Source organism: Trachurus japonicus, chromosome 11 (genome assembly GCF_045865225.1).
Source record: "Trachurus japonicus isolate A0001 chromosome 11, Traja_1.0".
Lineage (NCBI taxonomy): Eukaryota > Metazoa > Chordata > Actinopteri > Carangiformes > Carangidae > Trachurus > Trachurus japonicus.
In genome coordinates this window covers 26243889-26266828 of record NC_140917.1, presented here as the reverse complement: position 1 = coordinate 26266828, position 22940 = coordinate 26243889, and the positions used below count along the sequence as shown (strand labels likewise).

At 43.8% G+C, this 22940-nt stretch overlaps 2 protein-coding genes across 2 annotated transcripts; both read right to left on the bottom strand.

The window, feature by feature from the left end:
* Positions 1 to 1898: 1898 nt before the first annotated feature.
* On the bottom strand, positions 1899 to 3424 carry twist1a (twist family bHLH transcription factor 1a). Its single transcript, XM_085792029.1, has 2 exons — positions 2666 to 3424; positions 1899 to 2147 (listed from the first exon to the last, which is right to left on the bottom strand). The coding sequence occupies exon 1, from the start codon at positions 3234 to 3236 to the stop codon at positions 2688 to 2690; it is 549 nt and encodes a 182-aa protein (XP_085648155.1). The 5' UTR covers positions 3237 to 3424; the 3' UTR covers positions 1899 to 2147; positions 2666 to 2687.
* A 15137-nt stretch (positions 3425 to 18561) lies between these two features.
* polr1f (RNA polymerase I subunit F) lies at positions 18562 to 22891 on the bottom strand. Its single transcript, XM_085792028.1, has 4 exons — positions 22566 to 22891; positions 20978 to 21119; positions 20486 to 20694; positions 18562 to 19398 (listed from the first exon to the last, which is right to left on the bottom strand). Exons 1-4 carry the CDS (start codon positions 22859 to 22861, stop codon positions 18885 to 18887), a joined length of 1161 nt encoding a protein of 386 aa, XP_085648154.1. The 5' UTR covers positions 22862 to 22891; the 3' UTR covers positions 18562 to 18884.
* Positions 22892 to 22940: the final 49 nt, after the last annotated feature.

Genomic DNA, 22940 nt, shown 5'->3' with positions numbered 1-22940 from the left:
GAAAGATGGAAGGGAGAAGGGAAGGGAAGAAGTAGATTATTATAGATATATATTATAGATTGGGTCAGTTTGACCCAGAAGGACATCAGGAGGGGTTAAAACACAGGAACAGGACTGCACCACTGAAGTCTGGATTTGCTGAAGAAGTAGGCAAATAGAAACAGTGATTAATGAGCAAGAGAGAGAGTTTGAGTGTGAGCGTCAGTCATCAAAGAGTCTATAAATCATAGCACACTTAATCCAGAGAGCCAGATGCCTTCACACTGATAACAAGCGGCCATCCCGTTGCCTTCAAACATCAAAGCGGGCTAGAAGCTAAGTTGCAGGAGCCTTCTTCCCCGTCTTTCTCTCTCTCTCTCTCTCTTTGGAATGTGTTTCCCTGTTTGGTAGGCGTGAGAAATCTGTGTGTGTACAACCTATATGTGTGTATGTGTGTGTGTGTTTCAGAGCCTCAGAGGTGACATTCCTCCGTGTCAGAACAACAGCCTCAAGTTTAAGATAACATGGCCACGGTGATCTAAGGGTGGGAATCGATTCCCCCCGGTGGCTGGTGAGGGGCCTCGGGGTCAGAGCTGATGGCTTTACCTTCCGCACGCAACCTGTGATGCAAAAACACAGCAACGCTCCTGTAATCATCCCTCAACAAGCCTATGAGAGAGAGAGAGAGAGAGAGAGAGCACTGGGGCACATTACAGTGAGCTTGTGTTGAATTCAGTATCATTCATCTCTGATCGCTCAACTGATATCACAGTAGCGGAAGAGTAAAAGTCTATTGCTCCAGGGTTATTGTTTCTATTGCATTTAAACAAATAAAAGCTATGTGGGTCACACACAATAGCCTACATTTTAACAGAGATATTTCTTTGATATTTGCACTTAATAATTGATTGAGATATTTCTACAGATTGATCCATGGGCCTCTAAAAAAGAAACAGAGCAGTGGTGTTTTAGCTGCCTATAACGCCCCTTTATTTGTCTTTTTTTCCCTATCAATACTTCATTGTGTTTCAGTGAGTGAGTTTTTGTGTGTCCTGAGAGATTCAAACAGTCTTTGGTAACAGTTAAAGGTTTTGTGCTACAGCTTCAGTAAAATCCTACAGTGGAGCCAGTATTTGGGTTAAAACATAATTTTATTTCATGATATTGCAGTTCTAGATTGTGTTTTTTTCCACTCTGATGTTTAAAAGTAGATAACTGTTTCTTTTTAGGTATAACCATGCGCATTATTTCCACCACATTTTTGTTATCTGTCTCGGGGTGGCTGCTGTAGCACCTGCAGGAGACTCCTATGCTGACCTGTGGCTCGAAGGACATCTGGGAATATCATGCATGCCTCCCACAATTCCACATTCACCCTGTTCAAACAGACCACCAACTAATTATGGCTTTCCCAGATCCCTGAGCTCTAGAAATCACTTCAGAATAAGCCACGGGTATGAGATGTTTTCTTTTGTCCCCCTCCACTGTGGTTTAGTTGACTGGGGATTCAGCAACAACATATGAAAATAAACTCTGTGCATAGACTTAGAGCAGTGAAACTATATGGGAAGAGAGTGTTTCAGAAAAATATCAGGTATGCCCTCCATCTCTTGTTTTAGAGCTGAAATCAGGGTCTAATCATCCAAACAACTGAGAGGAATGAAAGATACTTTCTTATTTTTTATTCAAGATATTGCCAAATATTTACAACATTCAAAATGCACAGACTCCAGATTCATTCAGCATTCTGTGATATCCCAAAAATAAATAACGTTTATTTGAGAGGGGAAAAGGAATTTTGAACCTGTGTATAAAAATAAATACAAAATATGTCATTTGCTGTGAAACAGTGCCACAGGGAATGTGGAATGAACTGTCTTTTTTTTTTCACTCATATGTCAAAACAGAGCAGTTCTTCGTTTTCCTTTTTTTGTTTTTACAACATTCAACGTCGCAGTGGTCTCTCTTTCTTCATATCCGTCCTGTCTGTCCTAAGTGCTCCCTCGCAAACATGACAGCCCATGTGAGGGGAGAGGGAAATCTGAAAGAGCCGCTCTCCTCTCAGGCCTGAAGCAGCGGCTGTGCCTGGGCCTCAGCTGCATTTGGCCTTGTCTCAGTCTATCTCTGAAGGGTTGGCCCTGATCCACTGGTTCCTCAGTCTGGATAATCTGTGAAAACAATTATTCATTTGGTTAAGAAACATCCAAGAGATAGAACTAAATCCACTGTTAAACCATCTCTCAAAGCATGTGTAGGTACAAGGATGTAACCTGCTTGTGACCTGTGGGGGGAAAGCAATGTAAACATAGAGGCTATATCTATATTTTCAGAATAAAAACAGTCCATTGCCACCTCAAAACCCTAATCTTACACACAAATTGTGAATAACTGCATATTTTGATGTGTGAATTTCACTTTTGTAGGCTGTTTAACAAATTATGTGCGTAATTTGCGTTCAGGTTGGCTACCCTACCGGGACTTTCCCCCATTTTATGACGAAAATAAAGCAAGATTAATGAATGTAGGGGAGTTTTGAGGGAATGTCATGTTGCAGCCTCAACAGGTTATACATATTGTAACACTGGAGTTGGTTTGTTTTGATTTGATCATGTGGATGCCATGCGTAAAAGGCGCATAGGAGCATCTTGGCACAGTCAGGATGAAAAGTGAAAGGAGCTCTGCCTACCGTGCTGTCCCAAGTATCCATGCTAGTGGGACGTAGTAGACAGGGACCACGCGCCCCCCATCCTCCAGACCGAGAACGCGTAGCTTAGGCGCTCGTGCGCCACGTAGCTGCAGCTGGATCCTCGCGCGTCCAGCTCGTCGCTCTGAAGAACTTGGCACAGGAAGTCGATGTACCGGGCCGCCAGTTTCAGCGTCTGGATCTTGCTGAGTTTGTCTGACGGGAGGGTGGGAATGATCTTACGTAACGACGTGAATGCCTCGTTGAGAGACTGTGTCCGTTGCCTCTCGCGGATGTTGGCCATCACGCGCTGTGTGTGTAGGTCATCGAAGGAGCGCGCGGGGCTGCTGCTGGCCTCGCTGCCGCCACTCCCGGCGCTGCCGCCTCCACCGTCGCAGCTCTTCCTGCGTTTCTTTTTCCCGGGACTCGGACTCTCAACGTCTCCCTCCTCCTCCGCGTCAGTGTTCCTCCGTGCCGCGCGCCGTTTCCTAGATCCTCTCCGCGGCAGCTGACGGTCGGTCTCCTCCTCACTGTTCCCTGCACTGTCCATCGGGGAGGAGTCCTCTTCTCGCATCGTCTTTTACAAAACTTTTTTTTTTCTCTGTGGTCTGAAGGACCGTTATAACCCCTGACCCGAATCCCGTGAACCGGTTACAACATCAACAAACAGGACAGGTAATGAGGAGTGTGGCCTGCAGTGGGGTGTGGGCTGGTATTACGGTAAATCTCGTGCGCCACGGAGAGGGAGAGGTGGCTGCCAGACTGGGACGACCGGGGCTCTTATAGGAGCGGGCAGGAGGATTTTGGGGAGCGCTCTGATTGGGTGAGGAGGGGTGTAACATAATACTGCAGGAGAAGGAGAGGACAAGCTATGATATTAGGAATAGAGTTTAAGACATGCAGACTCATTTTTACACAACATTTTGAAAGGGGGTGTTGAACTGGGGCGGTGTTATTGAATCATAGGTGTAGATGTGTGTAAGGACTCAACAGCCCCACTTATAGGGATGAATCCCCCCACTACAATTGATTTCTGCCCATGTGCATAATGCTGCTTTTTCTAACATTCAAACTTAAAATTACTACAAAAACAGATTTTTTAAATGTATTTTGAAAGTTTATAAATGAACTTGATAGATATATTGCAATGTTCACACTCATTTTGCTATTTTTGTGTCATTGCCAGGTTCTTTCTGTCCCTCTGTCTGATATGGTTGCTTCCTATTCCAGACCTGTTTGTGGAGGAGGCCGCTCCAGGTCTGGACGTGCTGGATCAGGGAGCAGCGGTGGCGGTGAAAAATATCAGACCTACTGAAACACAGGAGGTTGTCACAGCAGGAGGTCTCGGCTCGTATAAGCACAGCGAGGTGTTTATTTTCCCGTCAGCGGCCCCGCGTTGAGGTATGCGCTTCAATAGGTCTGACTCCCGCAGGGAACTCCGACACTGCGGCTCAGGTTTAAAAGGCGAGCCGGCCCAGGGAGCTCTCAGGGCGGATCCGTGCTCACAGCGGGTCGCTAAAGGCGGTGTATGACTGGAGCGCACAAGGCAAACACTGGAGGTGATGAAGATGGACTAGAGGGGGGGGGGGGACGAAGAGAGAAAGAGCCGCTCAGAGCACAGGGCCTAAAAACGCACACATGACCACCCAGCTCAAGGGGCCTGCAGCGATATAGCCCAGACGCAATATCAAAACGCATCAGAAACACCTCTATATGTGGATGGAACTAGATGTGGCAAATTATAAGGATGTGCGGTTTCAACACCGGGCGGCCTAACATGGGGCCACAGCAGGCCCGACCTGGTCCCCCGTGACCCAGCTCAAGTAGCTCACCTCTGTGGATCTGAATCCCTCCTGTCTAAATGTCTCTGCCTTTGGGGATCTGTTCCTCACTTATTTCAATCTCCCGGGACAATTTACACCTCAGTGCCAAAGATAATACGCAGGAAGCCGTGGATTTGCTTTTCAAATCCGCTTCATTGTAAGGTTTTCAAGTGCCAGTAAATCCTCCGTGTTTGCTCTCGAGCTCTGTTTGTGGACAGCCACAGGGGGGGACAGGGTCTCACCTGTTCGTCGTCGGTGACGGACCAGGTGAGGCGAGTGGCTGCGTCGCTCTCCAAGGTGCTTAAAATCACACCTGAGCTTTCACCTCTGCAAAGCGCACCTGTCAAATGTTGCGATGGCCTAAAGCCGGTCACGATCAGTCCTTGGAATCAAATTTGGTCAATTTGATCCTGAATAAAATTGTATCCTCATTTGTTAATCGTTGTGTCAGAACAAATTTACCATAGGCTGTAACTTTATTTTAAGCAACAATAAGTCACATTATATTCAATGCAATATTTGGGAAAAGCGTTATCGGTTTCGTTGTTTATGTCTGTCTAATAATTTAATTAATACTAACATCGTTACAGGCTATAGTTCAGAAAATAATCTTTGGGAATTTGGAATAAAAACCTGTAGTCTATAGTCTCGGATATATTTATTTATTTATTATTGTGCTGTGGTTCTAAGATGAATAAAGTTTGATAATCAGGTCTAATCAAAGTTCACACTGCTCTGGTGTGTCAGGTGTTCTCCAGCAGGTCCGTCATGAAGGAGATATAGACGATGGCCAGGCGCAGCGTCTCGATACGGGACAGCCTCTTCTCATATGCGAATGTGGGAACTTTCCTCCTCAGTTCATCAAACGCCTCATTCAGGCTAAACATCCTCTTTCTTTCCCGCACGTTGGCCGCCTGTCGCTGGACCACGGTGATGATCCTCCTCCGTCTGGACTTGCTGTGGTGACCGTGGGTCCCCCGGGTGTAGTATCTCGGTGGGTCCATCCCCAGATCCTCGGACGCGCTCACGTCGTTTTCCAGGTCTCTGCTCCAGGATGAGTCGCTCAGGCGCGCCTCGTCGTCGGGACTGGGTAGGGCATCCTCCACCTGCTGTTTCGGCCCCAGAGTGTACTTTGGCGGAAACTCTATCAGATTCATGTCATTGACAAAATTTATTAAGGCGGAGTCCAGTAAGCGCCCTTGCAGCTCCATATTCGGTCCCCAACTGCAGTCTCATAGAGAATAGCCTTTGCCACTTTTATGGGTCTGCTGCTCAGTCGAGCGCAACCACTGACGCCAATCAAAGCTTTTGGGGACCGTCTAAAATCATTCACCAGGCACAGAGACCAAAGCAGGAGAGCATCTCAAAAAGTGAACCCAAACTTCCCTAAATCCGGTCAGAGCCCGACAGGGTGAGATCCTATTTGGCTCCAATCCAAGGCCTTTTCCTGCTGTTTTAATAAATCCCCTATGCCACTGCACAGCGCCACATCTTCCCTTTCATGTCCCCTCTAGCTCCAAGCTGAGTCCATTTCTGCCGTTTGTGGGCCCCAGAGTGGCGTGAATCCGAGGAGAGGGGCTTAAAAAGGCCGGGAGGAAACCGGAGGGCCCTGCCAATTGATGTGCTGTCTTGGAGGCCCTTAATGAGCTTCTGAAGAACGGAGGCTCTTGACAGAGGGTCATACAGTCTTATTTGCACTCTCCCCTCTGCTTCAGAGGCTAAATAATGACACTTTTATCACTTAAACAGGCCAGGGGAAGACCAAATAGAACATTCCCTAACAGTCACTACACACCACAAGCTTTTCTGTTGCAAATTAAAGCAAATAGCCTAACTGTCCGTTCCCATGGAGAGACAGTGTCCACATTGCAGGGACCGCTGAGAGCCACTGGTGTGACTGTGGGCTTCAACTCTTTGAGGGTGCTTTGTCATTATAAAGAACTCTGCATCTATAACACCAATTATGTTAAGTTTTAGCTTGATGATGATAATAGAGGTGACAAATAAATATAAAATAAAAGACTATTTGAGTCATTTACAGTTTGATTTAAAATCTTAGCTACGAAGACTTTATGAACTTGCTGATATCTCATTGTCCACTCTTCTCAGAAAATCAACAATGACAAAATCGATACACAGTTTCTCTGTCCCCCGACAAGCTTTGTTGGTGCAAAAGGTCATTATAGATGAGAACTATCACAAACTACATACTGCACATTTTTCCTTAGCTAATCCGCCATTCTGACCCTGATACAAGTGAATGAAGCTATATCTAGGTCCAGGTATTGTGTCCAAAGACACTGGGGAGGGTTGACTGTGTGTCTTGTCTTCTTGGCAATAAAGGTTATTTAAAATGTTTCATTTGTTGTTTAGATTATGTGGACAGACACTAATTCAGTCAACTAGCCAAACAGAATTTCCTTGTTTTTTTTGCAGTAGAGTTTTTCAGATTTAATCTAATAATACTTTAATCAAGCAGTTTGACTAAGAACACAAACACTGATTTGGGCTGCTTTATGATTGAGTAGGCAGCAGGAAAGGTTACGTTTCATACACAAATTCAAACACAGGAAATGTCAAGAGGAGAAGTTTTAGGTGCTTTTGGGTTACACAGTTTACTCAAGGGCAACTCAACTTTTGTGGTTAAAGGAGGAGAGAGTATACTCTGCACTAAAACTTGCTGAATCCAGCCAGAGAAGTGCTGGTGGTTTTAAAGCCCACTCACAATGACGAATTGTTCCAAATGCCATGTAAAATCCAAACGTTCAGCTTTACTGAACCAAAACGAGGTACACTAAGTGACTGATCCCGGAGGATCAGTTCTCCTTTGGACTGTCCCCTCTGGGAGGTCAGAGGTTACATTCAATCCCAGAACAGCTTCTCTGGAGCTTTTCAGAGATTTACTGTTTGAATTGAAGTTGCTGTTTTTATTGTGATCGACTTGGTTCACAAGTCAGTGAAAGTATGAACACATCTTTATAATGGTTTGTGTGTTAGGTTTAAATAGTCACACTTTCAGATGCAGAGCCGGTATACTTTTTGAAAGGAAGAGCATAGGCTATAGTTAAAAAAAAAAAAAAAGTGGCCACATCTGTATTAATAAGTGTTTATTGCTGTCGAGTGTCGACAACTGCAACTCCTCATATGAAGCATTAGGGTTAATCAGATGTGGAAGCTACATAGGAAATATTAATACATTTCATAAACTAGCCATTATATTTGTTTGCAACATTATGGTAGGTATTTGCTTACTTAAATAACTCAATAAATTATTACCACATGTTCTGATTAGTCGTCATGCATAGGAATAAAACAGAGACTAAAACAGAAGGAGGACAAAACTACATCAGAGTTTGCTAATAATATTTGAGAGATGATACTCGTGTTACTGTTACTTGGCCTCTTGACAGTTTCCTGCATGGTGGAGATGTGGATCAACTTCCTGTAGCCTGTTGGTTACGCTCCAATCAATAACCAATAGTAAGCCTGTAGCTCTTTACCCCACTGAAGTTCCTTTTTCATTCCTGGATGTGTAATTATTCAAAGCGTGGAAGTGTCTGTCTTCTTCACACACTTCGACTTAAGTGTATCTTCTTCATCTCCCTTCACCGCTTCTCCTTCTTCTTCTTCTTCCTCTCTCTTCTCTGTTTCCCTGGCGGGCAGATAAACATGATGGGACATTCCGCCGGTTGTCGTGGAAACGCTGAGAAAGCACAGCTGGGTGGGAGAATATGAGGTAATCTCACCCTGGGGCTGCTGGGTAAATATTGGTCTTAAATAAGGAGTAAAACCCCAAAAGAGGCGCACAAACACACACACATATATATACATACACACACACACACAGACACACACAAAACTCACACATACACCTACAGGGGTTTATCCCAGTTTTGTCTGAGTGGAAACATGCAGGACAAACCCTCATACAGACTCTTAATGGCACATTTCCTGCTCTGCTCTGTTATTACTGGTTACACAAAGTGAAATTAATGATAGCTTGTGGTGTGACTAAATGTTTATAGAGGTAAACACTTAATGACTGACAGATATAACCTCAGTGTTAAACCCACAAACCTAGTCCACACTAATCTTGACGTTCAGTTCAGTGGAGTGGAGTTTGTTCCTTTTTATCCAAGATCTGGGAGGCCTGACAGCGCTCCTGGCTAAATGCTAACAATAAAAATGACATCATGATTTTTAGCATGCCCTGATTGTTCTGTAGGCCTACTTATAATCTTCTTATCTTCTCACCTACGCTGAGAGTAATGTGTGCTGTGAAGTATAGCCCCACCGCCCACCTTGTGCACTGTGCTTGGCGCACACAGGCCATCAAAACAAAACATGTTGGCTGTGCAGAACTTTTACAAAGTGTGTGAGACTGATGCAAGGTATGCCATTTGCAATGCATGCCAGTAATTATTCCTCATTTGAGGGAAAATTCGGAGCATAGGACAAATTACTGTAAATGTTTTTATCTGATGATGATGGAAGACAGAAATGAACCAAACAACTTTTTGTGCCAAAATTTCACACTTTCGAAACATTTCACCTAAAACCATGAATGACAACCACATGGTATCATTAAAAAGACACATATGGGATCACCATTAGCGATGGCCATCCTCTGGGAACCATGCATTTTACTCTCTGTTTTTCCCCTGATAAAGTACAAATGTTTACCTGCTAATGGTGCTAAAGAGGAAAAGTAGCCTAATTGAATCATTATTCATCCTCTGTGGACCAAGAATTTCTTTGTTTAAAAAAAAAAAAATCTGAATCCATGACTGTTGAGATACTGTACGTGGCTCTGGACTAAAAGTCATGCAGCTACTGCGGCTAGTGAAAGGTACATATTGGTTATATTGGTTAAGATGTAATTTGTTATTAATAACAGGGACTCTTAAAGTATGAAAACTAGCTTCACTTAATTTCCGCTGAGTGAATCTACATGGAATCTACCGAAAATACCCAAATGCAGCCTGGCACTTCAGTTCATAAATTGACTTATTATCTTACAGCACATAACACAAAGATGTTCTTGACATTGAATCCCTCCTGGATATTGGCTCCATATATCACTGTAATACCACAGTAAAACTTGAACAGATGCCCTGGGAAGAACAGACCTTGAGTCGTGTGTTTTTGGGTATCATGGTTTCACTAATTTCACATGAGGATTGAGTGTGAAAAAAAGTAAGCATGAATTAATATCTAGGTATTGTGTTGTTACACTGGAGCGGTTCCTTAAATATAGAGATCACCGGAGAGCGGCCTGTGTCCAGTGCACTGCTCCAGAGCAGCCAGAGCTGTTCTCACCATGTAAATCTGTCTTCCTACTCCTCCTCTGGCTCTGTCCTCAGTGTGCTATAAGAACACGGCCAAAATCTCTCCCACTACCACTGTAAATCTGAAACTGGACACTTTGCTCTCATTCTCTTTCTTTCTCAGCTTCTTTCTCTTTCCTTGAAATCTGTCTCCTCTCCACCTCCCTCATTTTCTATTGCTTGTTTTCTCCACTCTTGATCGGACGTGATATATCCTCCGCTTCCTCTCTGTTTTACAAATTATGAAAACTTTCTTCGCCTCGCTCAGCTCAGTAGAGACGGAGAGCTGGTACAATAATGTGAACTGACTGCAGAGACAGACGGAAGAGAGACCGTATGTATACTCTGACGTACACATGTATGAAATTCAAATTTGAACATCTGAGAAAGGGAGGGAGACATGGACAGATAGTGGGAGACAGTGGGAGTAAGGGAGATGAGTTTAACTCCTGACCTAGCTGCCTCTTCCTCATTGTGTCACTCTGACTCTCAGTGTTTCTCTTCCACACCCAGAAGCTGAGTCATTGGTTCGCTCGTCCCTCCTCCCTCTGCTCCTCAACCACCGATTGGCTTGGCACTCCAGCTAGCACTCAGTCATGGGGTGTTTACACAGCTGGGTGGCCAGTGAAAGGTAAGGTTCATGCATGTGTGCATGTGCGTGTATGTAGAGGTTGGATAAACCCCAATACCACATCATATAACCCCCCCCCCTCTTCCTCTAAACCTACACCTCCCACTGGCCAAAACCGCTGTGTGCCCTCGGCCCCTCCTTTTCCGAATTTACCCTCCTTCTCTTAATCCAACCTCTTAGCTCCCACTCTCCACAGCCACACTAAAAGTCTCATTGCATGGCATGAGTCCCCCACCCAGCCTTACCCGCATGTCAGCACCTTGCCCCCCCCCTCCACCCCACCACCACCGCCACCACATTCTGTCTGAGTAATGTCTGTGTTTATTTTTTGAAAGGTCACCCACTCTTTACTGTGTATTTTAAAGGTGCCATGTTTCATTTGTTTTAAGTGTCATGTTCTCAGCTGTGATGCCCGCTTTTCCCGGGATGATGATGAAATTGATAATGATGATGAAGACACCAGTGGCATGCTTTAAGCACTGTAGACTTGTCCTCGTGCCATTTGACTGTTTGTGTTCGTCTCTGTTTGTTTGGGTAAGTCATAATCTATTAAGTCTGTGTTTTTTCCTCTTTATGCTGAGAGAATTTATGTAAAAATATGTTTACACATAACTGTTCCAGAGAGATCAGGCTTTCTCTGCCAGAAGTGCTTAGGAGAAAAGTTGAAAAAAAAAAGAAAGAAAGAAAACAGCGCTGCAGAAAAACGTTACTAATTCTCACAAAAACAATAACATGAAAGTTCTGAATGACTGAATGCTTCGCTCCCCGGCTGGATCACTGATCATAGGCAGAGCTGGAAGGAGCCCAACAACAGCAGCCTTACAAGTAGTCACAACATTTTGTGGCATCCCAATAAATTTCCTCTCCCTCTAATCTTGCACCTCGCTGTTGCTCTTGGTGTAGATTAAATGATCACTCATGATCATGATCACTCATGAAATGATTCTGGAGAAACACTGTTGGTATTTGAACTCAACAGCAAAACAAATACACTGCTCCCTCCAGTGCTCTTTTATTAGCTCCGCCCCCCGAAATCCATGGGGGCTATAGCTGACCAAAGGATAAATATGGCCTTTCACACAGCTAGACCAAAACAATTATTATGATATAAACATTGCACGTGAACAAAGCCTCACAGAAAGAGCCACAAAAAGAAAAGACCCGTCACGCCATACAAGCCAGTCCTTCTCGGTCTGGTCATGTTCTCCATCAACCCTCAGCAATATCAATAAGGATCTGTCACAGTAAAATGTAAACAGTAAAATCTGTTGAGTAATGCAAGTGAGACATAACAAGATCACCCCAAAGTTTGTGAGGAAAAGCTACTTTTGGCTGTGAAAGTATTATATTTCTAGATATTTCTGCAGCTTTCAGTCATATGGCCGTCCACTGCAGATTTCCACTGAAACAGGCTTTACCATCTCTCCCCATGTAAAACCACCAAATTCCATACTCAGTTCACCTGATTAACTAAACCATCTGTGGGAGGAAGTTGAAGCTTTGGAGAGAGGAAGCAAGTGGGATCCGTTTCTTTCTACCATGTCATAATTTTATGAACTGCCCTAAAAGCCTGGTCATATATTTATTCATGATTCGTCATGAAAGTGACTCTACACTGTAAACTGTTGATGCCCCTTAGGTTTCTTTACAGCTAATGGGCAGAATCCAGTAAATGGAAAGGGGAGTTGATGATTTCCAGGGCTTCCCAAATTTTCTGCCCTTTCTTTGGAAAGCTGACTTTGCATATCATCTTTAAAGAATGTGCACATACAGCTTCAAAATGAAAGTGAAGCAAGAGACTTACAGAGGCGGTGTTTTGGAAAATTACTAAACTTGGAAAAACCCCCACTACAGCACATGACCCTGACATAAATACAATTCGCTGTATGTTTACTGTTATTATAAAATATAGGTGCTTTACAGTGCATAGTGCACCTGTGGCACAATTTATTCCACATGCTGTGCTGATTACCTCGAAAACCAGTGGCCATGATTTCAAATATTATACAGTCAACTCGGGAAATTTGATTCTTGACAAGTGCGGCATCTCTCTGAGTCTGATTGGAGATGAAGATGTTCATCATGAGCTCTGTGTTGCCTTCAGCAGAGATCCCTGAACTTCTTACAGGAAGATCTTTTGTGTCTTTCTTTTTATGTTAAACGCATTTGTCGTTCGTTGTCTTCGCTAATCAAAATGAGCCTGCTTGCCAGAGTCAGTGGATGGTTCAGTGACCAGGGGAGTTTCTTTCATCTTCTTGTCAATGACTTTATAAGTGCTTTTCCAGCAACCATCCCTAATGCACACATCATCACCAGTATTGGCCACCCAGGTTTCCCTTTCTTTTCATCTCTCTCTTCTTCCTCTTTCTCTCCCTAGGTTGCCCTCTTTCCTAAATATGGATACCTTCAGCCTTGTGCTGCAGTTTGACAAGGTTGTCATAAAATTATAATAATAAAATATTAAGTTGTGTCCTGGGTATTGTCCCGTAAAGCTACATGACTAAACATGAGATCATTTTTTCCAGACCCAGAAGATTTTTTTCCCCTCTTGGCTTATTTATTTTTCTGTGGTTTTGGGAAGTTGTGGCTGAAAGCCTGATGATATGCTGTGTGTGTTCCTCTCCTTACCCCACCCCTCAGCAGCACTCCTCTCCACTTTCCTCTCGATTTATATGCAGAAGGTATAGGGAGTGATAAAAATACATTTTTTTTACATTGGTTGTTCCACGGTAAATCACTGTGCTCACTCTCACATTCATGCCTATGTTCATATGATTTGGCCTCGTTCTTTATTAATGTTGTTACTATCATAATAGCTTGACACAGTTAAGGTTAAGACAAAATAACCCCTATTTTTTTTTTCTTATTTTACCTTTTGTCCTTTCCCTGCTGTAATTCCCCAGTGTTTTGGGTGTAGGAGTTATGGTTTGGTCTGAACACTGTCTAGACGCCTATGAGCCTCCCATTACCTCCTGATTACACTGAGCCCTATTAATCTCACTGGGCTGGCTGACCAGAGTAGAGAACACACACACACACACACACACACACACACACACACACACACACACACACACACACACACATACAAGAAGGCAAACACACAAAAAAATGTATTTCTGGCTGAATGATTAAGTGCAAATAAGATTGTCTTTGTGGAAAAAGAGTAATGTTGTTTGGTATTAAGAGAGAAAATACAATGAATGCTAAATGTGAAAGATTTGGGGAAAAAAGTATAATAGCAAATATCATTGTGATGTGTTACATGTGCAGCACATTCAAAAAAAGTCAGAAAAATAAACAGTAAAAAGTGCTGTTGAGTAATGCAAGTGAGACATAACTTGGCTGTCCCTAAGTTTGTGGAGGAAAAAAAAACTTTTGGCTGTGAAGGTGTTATATTCATAATATCTATAGATATTTATTTCGGCTTTATTTGATGGAGACAGTGCAAGTTAAAGGGATATTCCGGCATAAGTTTAACCCATGGTCCAACGCACCATGACAGCGGACCCCCCCTCGAGAGATGAAATCTGCTAACCGCTAGCTTCTCTAGTTATAGAAACTTTAGCAATGACCTCACCATAACAAACAACGTAGTCTATTGATCCACGTGCAAACCGCAATCAAAAAGCCACTCATAGCCACAAATAATGCTCAGAACAGCACCAAACATCATCGGGTCCCAGCACATAATACGAGGCATCAAACATCTGTTAGCTTTGCCTGGTTTCTATTGAAAAGAGACGAAAACAACTCAGCCAATCTCGTCCAGTTATACATTATGCAGCAACTTTCCACGTCCAGTATAGAGTCCAGGCACTGACAACACACGCCTGAGTCCGACTGGCAGCACGAACATTCAGTTTCAGCGGCCACTAGCACTAGGCAGTGACCACAGTGACCACAGTGACCACTCGAACCCCCCAGGCCCAGCACATAGACATCACAGAATGGACAACACGGCTTATGCAGTTTGAAAACAACGACGACTGGTTTAATTTCGATGGGCGCCCCTATCAGTTTGAGACTGAGTTCACTGAAGACGAGCTGAAGGAAATGGAGGAGAAAAGTGAAAGAGGGAGATCTGCCGGTGGAGTCTATGTGCTGGGTAAATGGTCAGATGTGGTCACTGCCTGCTAGTGGCCGCTGAGTCTGAATGTGCTGCCAGTCGGACTCGGACGTGTGTTGTCAGTGTCTGGAAGCTATACTGGACGTGGAAAGTTGCTGCATAGCGTATAACTGGAGCAGAGTGGGTGAGTTGTTCTCGTCTCTTTTCAACAGAAACCAGGCTAAGCTAACAGATGTTTGATGCCTCGTATTATGGGCTGGGACCCTGTTTGTACTGTTGATGAAGTTTGATGCTGTTCTGAGCATTATTTGTGACTATGAGTGGTTTTTTGATCGCGGTTTGCGCGTGCATAAATAGACTGTGCTGTTTGTTATGGTGCGGCCATTTCTAAAGCTGCTACAACCAAAGAAGCTAGCGGTCAGCAGACTTAATCTCTCGAGGGGGGATCGGTGTCACAGTGCGTAAGGCCATGGGTTAAATTTATAGGTATATCCATATAATTAAAAATGTATGAGGTTCCTGGAGGATCTTGTTTGGCCTTCATATTTTTATAATACATACCAAATATGATTGATGCATTGTGTGTTAACATTTATGTAGACAATACTAAATTATTCTTTCTTAATGAAGTGCAAATGGCATACGTTAAGAAGAGTTATGATGTAATTTGAATGAAGATAAAATCATTATTGGAAATTATATCACTGATCCACAGGGAAAACTTTGTTGAAACTGAAACAAGTAAATATTTTTACATTCAAAGTAAGAGTTATTCATACTTTATCTTTGGCTTTGTTATTTCCAACCTTTGTCCACGCACAAATTAATTAGATGTTTAATTGACGACTCCCAGAGGGAGCCACAAAAATAACGAGACACACAGACCCAAACGCAGTTCTCTTGAGCAAAATGGTGTCACAGGAACCACCCGTCTGTCGTCACCAGGGCTACTGAGGACAGGACAGTGGGTGTTGGGTGCCAAGGAAACAAACCAACTATGGGAATCCAGCTCACCCACCGAAAGCACTGTTTACTCTCGGGGTTAATAGTGTGTGTGCATGTGCGCTTGTGTACGTGTGTGTGTGTGCAGACATTGTTCCCTTGGGAAACAGTTTAATGCTCGAGTCAGTCTGTCTCTGTGTGAGCTCGGGCTATTTGCCTACCTGAGGGAGCATAAAAAACAGAGATGCAAAGCTGAAGTGCCAAAAATCTCTCAGAAATGCCTTTGAAAATACCATAAAGGGATTTCATGGATGTCAGTGGGCCTGTGAGAGACGGGCTTTGATACAACTCAGTCTAGCCTGGACTGTGTTGGAGGATATATGGCCACAGTTGCACAGCTCTGACTGGTGGAACACTTAAGGTTTTATGACCTGCTGCCATTTGGGGCTCTGGGATAGAGCAGAGTGCCGACCACATAACTAATTAGGCCTGGCCAACAGGGGTGTGCGAGGATGGGGATTTGTGGATTGTGGGCTGTGGATGCGGTGTGTCTGAATGAGTGAATGAGTGAGCGAACCAGTGAGTGTGTGGCATCATGGGTCGTTGTCTGCGTGTGTAATGTGCGTGCGTGCGTTATGTGTGTGTCCTGAAGCTTGAGCATTGCGTCAGGGCGCCGTTTGTGCTCCATAAAGACACCACGGCCTCTTTCATGTAGGAGCCACCAGGCCTGGAAACTTTAACGCAGGAGATAGGGTCTCCACAGCCAGCCTACACACACATTAACACACACACACACACTGGAAAGGTCAATCCTATCGAGGCAGTCAACAAGAGACAGACAGAGGTGTATGAAAAAAAAAAAAGTCAGGCCCACTCAACATAAACAACACTCCTCCTATTGTCTCATCTCTCTAACCCTCCCTCTTCTCCTCTCCACTGGAGGATCATGAAGATAAACGACCATGCCTAGATATGAGAGCCCAGTGGCAGGAGGGGTGGGGGGTGTTGTCAGAGGTGGAATGTGTGTGAACTGCACACCGCCTCCTATAAATCAGCCAGGCAAGTAGGAGGAGGAGGAGGAGGAGGAGGAGGTGAGGGAGAGCAGGACGGGTGGAAGAGGAGGAGACGGCGATAGGAGGAATGACAAGATAAATGAGTGGCGATGGAGGGAGGGGGCACAGGTGCAAGAGAGGTGCGCGAGCGAGGGGCCGGGGATGAATCCACGGAGCAAACGAGAGCGGAGGTCGTGGCAGGACAAATTACAGCAAACTTTTCAAATCGTTTTGTTTCCAAAATCTCTTTATCTTAAGATCGCAAGTGTGAAGTGTTGTGTGTTGTGTGTGTTTTGTACAGTTCAAATAGTGGAGGTTGCACAATTTGAGGTCATTCAGAGCATTTTGGCAACAAGGGGAGCCGTTTGTAATGACTGTGTTTACATTGGATTGTAAAAAAAAAAGTTTTAAATGGAGCAAATCTTGCTCTGCTGAAGGCTTAAGTATGTGTAACACCAGCTTTTATGTTTATTTATTTCCAGTGCATGTGTGTGTGTTGTTTCAGTGTGTAGTTCTACTGGAAGCAGGTCTAGCAGTCATATTTCAGTAAGTCAGTTTATTTTGGTCTTATTTATAACTTCTATCTGACGTCTTCATCTGTGATTAATAAATCAGAATGAATCATTCACCTATGCTTCAGTTGTTGGAGATACACACTTCAGGATTTGATGTTTTCAAAGAAATCCTGTGACGGCAACACAGATTTATAGTTGTCTTACTGAGATCAGAGGGTTGATACTGATATGTGATACTTTGATGTCACTCTCATATCTTAATGGAATAAAAATATGGTACACAACATTTCCTGCTTGGATCTATTGCTAGGCAACCAGCAGATAATCTAGTTACTGTTTCCAGACAACGTGGTAGATGTCAAACCATTAATATCATTTCATTAATGTTAAAAAAGTTAATAATTAAAGTTGGTCATTAACAGATTTCTGTCCAGTGTGTTGGCAGCTCCTTTCTAAACAGTCCAATAGGGCTACATCATTTTTTTCCTACAATTATTCCAGTTTTCTTAATTGATATGTACAATTTTAGCATATGATCCATTAACACCTATAATAAAAGCCAGGAGTTACAACTTGTAATTGGTGCCTCATTAGAAAGGAAACAATGGCTGGTGACACTGATCCCATCATGAATGTTAGATATACAATAAATCCCACAGCAACAGTGATTAAAATGCTCCCTGAAAATGGGATATGGGCTTTTTTTTTTTAAAGAAAAAAAGATAGAGATTCTGCTGAGTCAGCCCATGTAGATTACAGAAATATATGATCAGGTGTGAGAGAAGAGGATGAGCCGAGTTAATTGCGGCTCCTTATCTGTCCTCTTTAGGCAGCTCCTGATAAGCTCTCCAGCTCTTAGCACCTCACAGCTAATTAGACACCCCACTGCACGGCAGGAGGATCTCTGTGTGTGTGTGTGTGTGTGTGTACACGTGTGGAGGTGGGGGTAAAGAAAACAGTAAGATCTTTAGGCTGTCTCTCCGCACTTTATCAATCAACACCCACTGATACCATGAAAGAGTTTGTTGTGGGAGGCAATCTGCCACGAGAAAAGAACAACATATCATGTACGAGGATGCAACTGTGGAAAAAATAAATTCTAATATGCTGTTTCTGATCAAGTCATTGATTAAATAATTTAAAGCGGTGCAAACATCAAAATATATCTTTAATTTGGATGAAAATTTCAAATTTCTTTTGCTTCACAAAGAAAAAAGAAAGACAAAAACACACCCTCTTTGTAAACTGTCCGTGCAAAACACTACAGGAAATCAGTACAACTCTGGCAACAATTCATCCCTGCAGCGTGTATGAATACTATGATTATCTGTAATTGATCTCCCCCCCTTGCAGCTTTCATATGGGCACAAGAAGCAAAAGGACATTTCTTGAACTCAGTTTGGTGGTCTCCGCTATCTCACATCAGTTTCTTTTCTCCTATTTGACCTCAACGCCTGCAGCCTGCAGCCTGAAGGTAAAAACCTGCCCTTGTTACACTTGTGCCCATGTTTATCAGATGAACTGACTAAGCCTCATTCCCCCTAATGTGGACATACGAAGTGACTCAGCGCCCCCGTCAGGCAGTGAAAGGGAATTACAATCCTAAAGTCTGCAACTGTCCTCTCATGTGCTTTTTTGCATGAGCTACAAAAAGCTTATGCAGTTCAGAGACATCTGACCCTCTGTTGCATGATTACTCAGAAGAACCCAGCATGTGACAGAAAAACTAAATATTGTGTTTTAAATGTTAAGGCACGTCAGCATCCACTGTCGTCGACATGGGATTACCTTAGTTACGGTAACTCTGCTGTAATTCACCTGTTTTCCTGAAATGGAAACAAATTTGTTTTTCATGCTAATTGTTCAAATGTCACTTTTCCTCTTCTTCTTCTTGGATTTGGGTGTTTCAGCAGCTTCACTGATACTTGATGTGACGTCGTTGCCAGTTTCACGTTTCCTCTTTTTGCTGGGCTTGTCGCTGATGTAGCCGCTGGAGTCGCTCCCGTGGACCTCGGTGGGACAGATCTGGACCTCGGCCTCCTCCTGCTCCTCCTTCACACGTTTCTCCTTCTTTTTCTTCTTCTTTTTCTCACCGGCTTCGTTGCCGTTTGTCTCCTCCGTCGTTCCGTTCAGATCTGGTGCGTTGACGCTGTCCTGTAGGCAGGAGGGTGTAACCTGCTCTTTGCTTTCCTCCTCTTTCACTTTGTCCTTCTTCTTTTTCTTCTTTTTCTTGGGGGTGTCTTCAGGCGTCTCCTCTGTGGTGTCTGGGTTGGGTTCTGTGGTTTCTGGGTTGGGTTGTGTGTCTGCTGCTGTGTCAGTCTGATCTGTGGGGATGCTCGTCTCTGAGCTCTCAGCCATGGCCAGCAGCTCTTGGACCCTGAGACGCACAAAGACAACAACAGAAAAAAGCATTTAATGCTGTGCAGACGCTCTCATTCCCCTCCACACTCAACACTAGGGATGGGTATCGTTTGCATTTTCATCGATTTTGAATCCTATTTCGAATCCTCATTTCGATTACCGATTCCGATACCAATATTAATTAGAAAGTAAATAAATAGAATATAATATGACTTGTCTGCTTATCTGTTTTTGTATAACATTACTAGGGCTGCCCCCAAATAGTCAACTAGCTGACCAAAATGTCATTGGTCGATTGGTCGCTGGAAAAAAAACAAACATTTGGAGCCGTGTTTTGTCAAAATTAAGTCAACATCAATATGACTGAACGGTATATGAAAAGCTATAGGGCTTTTAATTTGAAGGGCCAGATACAAGAAGTCGTGACACTCACTGCTGTCAGTTTTTTTGTTGTTGTTGCTGTGGTTACACGGCAGGGCAGGTCTCTTTTTTTTTTCAAAAGTGACTTTTTCCGACATTGTTACAGACGTTTCTGGTTTGGAGACTCCGGCGTGAAAGCACGTGTCACTGCTGTTTTTGGGTTATTAACATCTCTGTTATAGCGGGTGCTGTCGTGAGTCCCAGTCCCGTCCCAAAGCGCTCGGTCAGTCTCACAGTGTCACGGAGCAGATCCATGATGGTCCCCGCTGCAATACGAGACCCGCACCGCTCCACGCCGCAGACCCCCCACCCAACCCGTCTTACACAGCCTGAGCTCAGTCACTTACCCTCCTCATCTACTGTGTTAATTGGTGATAAATGGGCATATCGCCGGTAATAACAGTAAAACCAGACCAGCGTGTTGAATCTCGGAACCAACACGGCTGGACTCACGAGCATTTCTCAACACGACTGCAGGCAAAAAAAGGAAAAAGAAAGCCAGCAGCAAGACTGGCTTTGAGACAGTTAACTGATAACATTAAAGCAGAAGTAAGCGGAATATTTGGGTTAATATAAGTCTTAAATAGTTATATCTTCCGACGGGAATCACTTATATAGAGTGTGTGGTCCGGGATTTCGGTATCCATCCCTACTCAACACCACCACCGCCGCAGCACACTCACTTGGTCCTGTCCAGCCGTCCTCTGATCAGCAGCACCCCTGCAGTATCGGCATCAAGTGCCATCACCTCAAACTCCAGCTCTGCTCCGATTCTTGGCCCCGCGTCCCGCCAGGTTTCCATGGAGACCAGGTTTGGTTTGGGGATGCTGGCGTTGAAACAGCCGTGCACCAGACAGCCCACATGGCTTGCTCCTAGTTTATTCACCTTCCCCTGGGAACAGGAGGGTGAGGTTAGTATTTTTTAGATAAAAAAAAAAAAAGTTTCCGTTTCAAGAAACCAAACACCCTCGTCATAATGACCTGCAATCACTCATGGGCAGTTTCTGACTGTAATTGTTCTGTCTGGGAATATTTAATACGTGTGTTTTCTTGTTTCCAAGGCGCTGTGAGGCCTAGTTATTGGATGTTAAATCAAATACACTATTACAGAGCTGAGAAGTTCTGCATTACTTCTCTGGATGACAGCCGCCAAATGCCGTGAATGTAAATCTCACCAGCAGTTTCTGTCCTTTCTTGGGCTGAAACACAATGAAGTGTGCCTCTATGTCCATGTGGATGTAGCCGTTGTCGTCGTAAATGTCTCCGTGCCGGCCAGCTATCCTGATGTTGTCATAAGCCAAGGGCACTCCTTTCAGACTGTGAGAGAAAAAAACGAGAAAAGTTACAGGATGTAAAGCAGATGAAGTCAGTGCAACATGATCTGACGGAGCTCGACTGTCATCTGGGACACTTGCAACAGACTTCATCCAAGTGCACGTCATCTAGTGTTGATCCAGTGTTTATTCTAGGACGATGAATGGGATACACTGTGACAGAATAACCATCTAGTAGGAAAGATAACCTCCCTACAGATCCTGCAGTGAAGCATGGCTTTAATATCTGTCCGATAACGGATCTAGTCGCCTGTTACATGCATCCAATGCCCCTAAGACAGCTCCATAAACACACACCTAATAGGACCAACTCTGAATGACTTACAGTTTTTCTCCATTGACTCATTTTTCGAAACAGAAATTACATTCTCAAAACAACATGGACAAACCTCCAAACATCTTGGCAAATGTTCACAACAGAATTGTATTTCTCGTTCATTTCATCAAGTTGCAAATGTCTTCGTACATCTTTGTAAATGATGAAGTACAGGTAGCTGCAGTTAGCACAATGTCCAGGTGAATAGATCTTGTTGTTGATTCTCAGTCTGATGGTTGTTCTCTCCAAAACATGTCAGCCTCATTTCATTCTAGAAGTCATCACATGCACAATAGTCTGTTCAGTTGTCAAAATTAGTCAAGAACATAATATCATATTTATTTACAGCACTGTAGGCTACATATAATGTTCCTTGTTTTTGTTTATGTGTTTATAATATCAACAGCATAATATACTGTAATATAATCTTTATATTACAGTATATTGTGCTGTATTTTCTTTTTTCTCTGATGAATGGAAGTTACTTTACATGTGAATAAAAATGGCTACCTTTCCTTGACAGTATGAGTGCAATGTGTGATGTCAAACCGTATCTCTTACCCTAAAATCCTGTTTTTTATTTATTTATTTATTTTTTATTATTTTATATTATACACAATTGTATTCTGTTAGCTAGACAAAAAAAAAACTAGTCCAGTAACTATTGTGAATGAGGCACTGGGCTCAGACTGAGAGGAGGACATGAGGGATATTTCAATGCTGCTCTGCCATAGTGACAAAACATCTAAACATGTTGACTTGCAGTGCTCACACAATGTCAAAGGGACGGTGCATTTTGGGGAAACAAACTATTTGTATGAGAAGAAAATGTAGTTTTGACACATGAGTGAACTGTTGTGAGAGATAGCGCTTTTACCAGTGAGCTGTGGTATTGTGCTGAACTTTAAGACGGTTTTACCAAATGCTCTTAGAGTTTTGAGAATGTATTTTCAGTTTGGAGAAATGAGCCAAACCAATCGCTCAAGAAGTCGCTGACACGTGTTTGTTGTCACACACTACTCGAGGCTCAACCAGGAGAGACGAGGACGAAGCTGGACACAGAAGACAAGAGGACACAGTCCACAGCTGTCCTGCTGTGGTGTGGTTAGTTACCTCGGGGAGAACTTGAGCAGCTCGGCCTCCAGCTCGGTCCTGATCCCTGTCCTCTTCTTGTTGAGGTAGACGGGCGGTAAGGCGATGTGTCTGCGGTGTGTGTTCATCACCAGACAGGAGTACGGCGCTGACAGCAGCTCCGAGGCGGCGGCGAACGACGGGATGGAGTGCGGGGCCTCGGCCGCAGGTCTGCCCGCTGCGGAGGACAGTTCAGTCGGCTGGACATGGACCGCGGCGGTGTCACCGGACATTTTCACATGTTTTGGGTCGTGTTCAGCATGCTCCAGGTTCGCCATGCTGCGTAGGAGGACCGGAAGACCAACTACAGCTGACTTCCGCTTTGGGGAGGTCAAACATTTGTTTCTACTGACTCCT

Bases quoted from the DNA above. Each gene is read 5' to 3' on its own strand.
- polr1f (XM_085792028.1), bottom strand. From the start codon at position 22,861: ATGGCGAACCTGGAGCATGCTGAACACGACCCAAAACATGTGAAAATG. The intron at 20,695-20,977 runs GTGAGATTTACA...TCCTGTTCCCAG, and splicing joins AGAAAGGACAGAAACTGCTG to GGGAAGGTGAATAAACTAGG. The intron at 19,399-20,485 runs GTGAGTGTGCTG...TGTGCGTCTCAG, and splicing joins GGACGGCTGGACAGGACCAA to GGTCCAAGAGCTGCTGGCCA.
- twist1a (XM_085792029.1), bottom strand. From the start codon at position 3,236: ATGCGAGAAGAGGACTCCTCCCCGATGGACAGTGCAGGGAACAGTGAG.